Source organism: Mastomys coucha, unplaced genomic scaffold, assembly GCF_008632895.1.
Source record: "Mastomys coucha isolate ucsf_1 unplaced genomic scaffold, UCSF_Mcou_1 pScaffold12, whole genome shotgun sequence".
Classification (NCBI taxonomy): domain Eukaryota; kingdom Metazoa; phylum Chordata; class Mammalia; order Rodentia; family Muridae; genus Mastomys; species Mastomys coucha.
Genome location: NW_022196894.1, coordinates 86,299,715 through 86,306,488, shown reverse-complemented (window position 1 = coordinate 86,306,488; position 6,774 = coordinate 86,299,715). Strand labels below are relative to the sequence as shown.

The window sequence follows — 6,774 nt, the reverse complement described above, 5'->3', positions numbered from 1 at the left end:
AAGTCCTAGCCAAGAAGCTTTGATGGTGCTAAGACAACTGAATGCATCAAATTCTACAATTTTAAAGAATTTAAAATTGTCCATTTATAAAATATGTCTGCATCCTAAGTTTGGGGACTGAGAGTGGGTTTATGTTTAATTGCCAATAAATGATTCAAGAAGAAATTGAAATATGTTTTTTTTTTTTTTTTACTTTTTAGGTATAAATGTAAAAATGTTGATATCTGTCAAGTACAACAAAACACATACAGGAATATATGCATGTAAATAATAAGCACAGACACATATATACATACACACACATATATGTATGTATATATAGATAGAGAGATAGATAGATAGATAGATAGCAAGAACAAGAGGGGCTGGGTAAGGGAGGAATAGTATTGGAAGAGTAAGAAGATAGAAATATAATTTTGTCCAGTACATGCTGAACACAAGTATTAAAGTTTTATACTTTATCTAATTAGTTTAGAAGATTTGCTATATCATGACATATTTTAACATTTCTTCTTTAATAAACTCATTTTGTTGAAATTGAGAATTGACCCAACCAATTGACAAGTTATCTACTTGGAATTTACCTAATCAATGACCAATGTTAAAGCTGAAATCTCGGTGAAATTTTCCATGTCCTGCACTTTTAGTTAAATCAGCTAGTGGAACCTCCCTCAGCTGAAAGCTGGCTGACATGGACCTTGCCTTGCCACAGAGTAGCCAGCCCACCTAGGATGAGGCTTCCTGACACAAACAAAACTTCTCTCCAAGTTTTAAAATGCTGCGCCTGCCTTCCAGTGAAAAGGGAATGAGATTTGGCTAGAGTTCCACAGACACTCAAGAGGAAGGCTTGTGCAACTTTATTGCTACATTAACATACAGAGAAACAGAGCAGGAGTTCATACCAGGCTAGAAATACCTCTTAGAGTGTTTGATAAGCTGCCTAAGTTATTCTCTGGATGATCCATACATTAACATAACATGTTAATATACTCAAGTCATACAACTGACACCTCAGCTTTAACACTAAATAAGGTAAAAAATAAACCAAACTCATTAGAACAAAGGATGCATTCTTTTACAATTATAGATTGAATATTTGTTTCTTAAAAACTATGTCATTCAAAAATTACCATAAGTCCCAAGAAAAACTTAACAGGGTATTTATAGTTATAAAGTAAGTTACATGAAACTGAGTTTTCAAGATATCACTGTATGTGTGTAAGGTTTAGTCAATTTCAAAGTCAGCCTTGGGCATTGCCACCTCATTGGGATGAGCCAAAGAGACTAAAACTAATTATACAATGCTTCTAAAGAGTATCTATCATCTTATCTACTACCTTTCTGATTGTGCCTGATACTTATTGAATTTAAGTTGTAAAAGTCTTACTAAATGTTCAGAGGATTTTATGTGTTAAAATATGTTTTAAGCACTAAATAACTATTAGTTATTTTAATAAGTACTAAGTTATTATTAATTTAAGTCTAAATATTAGTTATAATAACTAAACAATGTTTTAGAAAGGTTCAGTAGGTATGACAGGAAATATTATCTCAAAATTACCTGAAAGCAACTAAACCACAACTAAAGCACAAATAGAGAAAGCTATGAAGGATCCATGCCACCTACTAAGCATAGCGATGAAGGGTCCATGCCACCTACGAAGCATGGAGAACTAAGTGTAGACTTGGGCAGGTGGGTAGTGGCCACATCCATTGTACCTCCTCCTCCCTTCACTTTGGTAGAATAAACAGTGGCAAACTGAAGCCAGGTGATCTTTGAGATTAGACTTGCAAGCTCAGACCACTAGTAACAAAGTGATGAAGAAAGAAACAAGATAAAGAGAGTAGGTGCAGATGTCATTCATGGGAGACCTGATACTGGACTCCCTGTGGGTGCAAGATGAAGGAGCTAGAGAGATCTGCCAAAAAGTGAAGTGGATTTTCCATCACTGTCATTGTCTCCCTCAAAACTTATAGCTCAATTGGGATATGTAGTTAAACAAAAATAAATATAATTAATATGAATTCCAAAAGAAATAAAGCAATCATAATTACTCAAAATCTTACACTTCTAGAAATTAGGTGACAAATCCTGGTTTGTCTTTGCCTTGCGTGATACAAAATATGTGACTTTTGAAACACTGATACATTTCAATCTTGATCTGGGAAATTTCTCAAAAGGTTATAGATTCAACAAAATGCCTCCAACAAAATACTCTCAGAAGAATTTTAATTTACATTCAAGAATACTTAGTGTGTTTGGTATTGTCTAATAATAAGTAATTCTCTTATGAACTATTATCTTTGTACTTGAAAGATACAATGACTCCTTCTAATAAGGTTAAAGCATTAAGTTCTGAGACAAACTCACTAAGTAGCCAAATTAATCTTAAACATTCTTAACAGATGTTGGCAGAATGACAGTGGATGAAAGTGTTGTCTCATGTAATTGCTATTCGTGGAATGACACAAAGGAGGGGCACATGTTTTATCACATCCACTGCCCAGAGTATATAAGCTTGGCTGTAGGTGCTGTTGCTCACATTCACAATCTCTCCTCAAACACAAGAACAAAACTACCACTCCTAACACCATGAGCTACTACAGTGGCTACTACGGAGGTCTGGGCTACGGCTATGGTGGCTTCGGAGGCCTGGGCTGTGGATGTAACAGCATCCGCAGACTGGGCTATGGCTCTGGCTTTGGATATGGCTCTGGCTTCAGAGGCTTCGGAGGCTTCGGAGGCTTCGGAGGCTTCGGAGGCTTCGGATATGGCTCTGGCTATGGAGGCTATGGCTATGGCTCTGGCTTCGGAGGCTATGGATATGGCTACCGCCGCCCTTCCTGCTGTGGAAGATATGGGTTCTCCAGCTTCTACTGAGTAAATTGTTGAAATTAGAAGCAAACAGAGGACTTGCAAATATTGGTGGCCCTGTTCTTTGCTCTTATCCCAGAGAAACATGAATCTAATTTTCTCTGACATCAATTTATACAATTTAGGAATGTATAAGCAGCTTCTGTGAACATTTTATATCTTTAACCTTTGTAACCCATTACCAAAGTGTATTATTTAATATGAATAAAATTTTAATTTGCTCTTCTTGTTTTCTTAAATCACTATTGACATATTATCTTTCTAGTGATGTCTTAGAGAAAATATGCTTTGATATTATCTACTTAATGCTTGAAGTTTTTATCATTACTTTAGAATCTTATTTTGCATGAAGTCTGTATCCATTCTTCTGTCCTGGCACATCTAGGTTGTTTCCAGCTTCTGGATACCACAAATAAAGCACTTATGAACATAGTGGAACACTTGCCCCTCTAGCATGGTGGGGCATCTTTTGGGTATATTCCCAAGAGTGATATAGCTGGGTCTTCAAGTAGATCTATTTCCAATTTTCTGAGGAACCTCCAGATTGATTTCCAGAATGGTTGTATCAGTTTGCAGTCCCACTAGTAATGGAGGAGTGTTCCTCTTTCTCTACAACATTGCCAGCATCTACTGTTACCTGAGGTTGTGATCTTAGTTATTGTGATTGGTATAAGATAGAATCACAGGGTTGTTTTGATTTCCATTTCTCTGATTACTAAGGACTTTGAACATTTCTTTAGGTACTTCTCAGTCATTCAAAATTCTTCTGGTGTGAATTTTTGGTTTAGTTCTATACTCCATTTTTTTGGGTTGTTTGTTTTTTTGGTGATTAACTTCTTGAGTTCTTTATATATTTTGGATAATAGAGCTCTATGGGATGTGGGGTTAATGGAAGATTTTTTTCACAATTTGTAAGTTGCCAATTTGTCTTATTGACTATGTCCTTTGCTTTACAGAAGCTTTTCAGTTTCATGAAGTCCCATTTACCAACTCTTGATCTTAGAGTATGAGCCATTAGTGTTCTGTTTAAGAAGTTTTCCCCTGTGCCCATGAGTTCAAGCTCTTTCCCACTTTCTCTTCTATTAGTTTTAGCATATCTGGTTTTATGTTGAAGTCTTTTATCCACTTGGACTTGAGCTTTGTACAAGGTGACAAATATGGGTCTATTTTCATTTTTCTACATACAGATAGCCAGTTAGACCAGCACTATTTTTTGAAAATGCTTTCTTTTTTCCATTGTATATTTTTGGCTTCTTTGTCAAAGATCAAGTAACTGTAAGTATGTGGTTTTATTACTGGGTCTTCAATTCTATTCCATTGATCTACGTGTCTATCTCTATACCAATACCATGCAGTTTTTATCACTATTGCTCTGTAGTAAAGCTGGAGGTCAGAGATGGTGATTTTCCCCAGCCATTCTTTTATTGTTAAGAATTGTTTTCGCTATTCTTTTTTTTTCTCTTCCAGATGAATTTTAGAATTGCTCTTTCCATGTCTTTGAAGAATTGTGCTGGGATTTTGATGGGAATTGCATTGAATCTATAGATTGCCTTTGGTTAGATGGCCATTTTTACTGTGCAAACTATGTCAATTCATGAGCATGGGAGATCTCTCCATTTTCTGAGATCTTCTTCGATTTCTTTCTTGAGAGACTTGAAGTTATTGTCATACAGGTCTTTCACTTGTTTGGTTAGAGTTACCCAAAATGTATTCTATATTGTTTGTAGAAAATGTGGTTCATTTGCACAATGGAGTACTATTCAGCTATTAAGAATTAGGACATTCTGAGTTTTGCAGGTAAATGGATGGAACTTGAAAATATCATCCTGAGTGAGGTAACTCAGACCCAAAAGTACATTCCTGGTATGTAGTCACTAATAAGTGGATATCAGCCAAAAATAAAGTACAGAATACCTAAGATACAGTCCTCAGACCTCAAAAAGGTCAACAAGCTGAAGTGCCCAAGTGAGGATGCTTCACTCTCACTTCAGGAGAAAGAAGAAAACAATCACAAGTGGAGAGGAAGGGAGGGACCTGGGAGGGAAAGTGGATGTATGTGGGGGAGAGTTGGGGTAAGGGAGAGGGGAACCTGATCTCCTATTAGGTGAGGGAAAAGGACTGAAGCCCTGAGGGCCAGTAGAAAGAATGGAAACAGACAACCTCAGGAAATAGGAAGTTAGGGAAACCCTCTAGAATGCACCAGAGACCTGGGAGGTGAGAGACTCTCAGGACTCAAAGGGAGGGACCTTAGATGAAACACCAGATAGTAGGGAGAGGGAACTTATAGAGGCCACTTCCAGCAGGAAGACAGGGAATCAAGTGAGGGAAAGAGGTTGCCATCCCATAGTCACATCTCTGACCTATAATTGTTTCTGTCTGAAAGAAATACAGGGATGGAAATGGAGAGGATCCTGAGGAAAAGGAGGTCCAGTGACAGGCTCAAAGTGGGATCCGGCTCAGGGAGAGGCCCAAGGCCTGACACTATTACTCAGGTTATAGAGTGCTCACAAAAATGGACCTGTCATGACTGCTTTTCAAAAGATCCAACAAGGAGCTGAAAGAGTCAGATTCATATATTTACACCCCACCAATGGACAGAAGCTGCTGACCCCTGTTGTTGAATTAGCAAAGGCTGAAAGAAGCTGAGGAGAAGGGTAATCCTGTAAGAAGACCAACAGTCTCAATTAATCTGGACCCCCTAGATCTCTTAAACACTGGGCCACCAAACAGACAGCATATACCTGCTGATATGAGGTCCCCAACACACATACAGTAGAGGATTTCCAGGTCTGTGGTCATTCAGAGATGATGCACCTAACTCTCAAGAGACCGGAGGCCCCAGGGAATTTATAGGTCTGGTTTTTGGGTATCCACGTGGAGTCAGGTGAGGTGAGGAGGAGATGTGGGTTGTGGAGCTTTTGGAGGGTGGATTGGTAGGGGTGGTGGGGAATGGAATATGGAGTGTAAAAACAAATTAATTAAGAAAATAATAAGAATTTTATTAGGAAGTATGTTGGTTTTGGCCTCTATAACCTCAACTCTATACTTGGCTCATGGGTAGTGGCGCGATTAGGAGATGTAGCCATGTTGGAATAGGTGTGGCCTTGTTAGAAGAGGTGTGTCACTATGTAGGTGCACTTTAGAGACTTCCAGTACTTAAGCTCCTTCCAGTATGGAAAAGAGTCCCCTTCTGGCTGCCTTTGAATCAAGATGTAGAACTCTCGGCTCCTCTGCCACCATGTCTGCCTGCATGCTACCATGCTTCCCACCATGGAACCTCTGAAAATGTAAGCCAGCCTCAACTAAATGTTGTCCTTTATAGGAGTTGTTTTTGTCATGGTTTCTGTTCACAGTAGTAAAACCCAAACTAAGTAAGTTCTGATATCTGTCTGTACACAATAGCTTGATGAAAATGCATGTAGGATATCTACAAAGAATGGGTAGAAATAACTTGTTTCTGTTTGCTCACTCAAGATTTGAACTCTCTCAAATGCCTCTCCATTGTGCAGTCACTAGGAAAGTGCCTTCTTTTGTTGTGCAATGGAGCATACTATTGGCTGCATCTTGTTCTGGTAATACTGTTCTAGCCAATCACAATACTGCCTACTCCTAATCTTTGTCTTAAGTGACCTTACCTGTCTTAGGTGAGTCCTTGGCTATCATGTCTGTTGTGAACATTCTATGTCAGGAACAAAAAAAGTACTGCCAAAACTTCTTACATCATAGTAAATTCACAAGATGATGGAGATTCCACAGCACAGATTTGTAAGACAAAGCTGCCTTCCCTAGGTATCCTGTCAGAATGAAACACAGATTCTTTATTTTTGAAGATTTATTATCATTTTAATGGTATGTGTGTGTGTGTGTGTGTGCATGCATGTGCATTTGTCTGTCTTCCA

General features: G+C 38.2%; 1 protein-coding gene across 2 annotated transcripts; it reads left to right on the top strand.

Annotated features, from left to right (window-relative positions):
• The first annotated feature begins 2,586 nt into the window (after positions 1-2,586).
• Positions 2,587-3,098, top strand: LOC116086558 (keratin-associated protein 16-3). Of its 2 annotated transcripts, XM_031364765.1 has the most exons (2): positions 2,587-2,717; positions 2,754-3,098. In XM_031364765.1, the coding sequence occupies exons 1-2, from the start codon at positions 2,594-2,596 to the stop codon at positions 2,879-2,881; spliced, it is 252 nt and encodes an 83-aa protein (XP_031220625.1). In that variant the 5' UTR covers positions 2,587-2,593; the 3' UTR covers positions 2,882-3,098. The 2 variants fall into 2 exon arrangements, with proteins under 2 accessions (XP_031220625.1, XP_031220624.1); XM_031364764.1 differs by having other exon boundaries at positions 2,594-2,881.
• Positions 3,099-6,774: the final 3,676 nt, after the last annotated feature.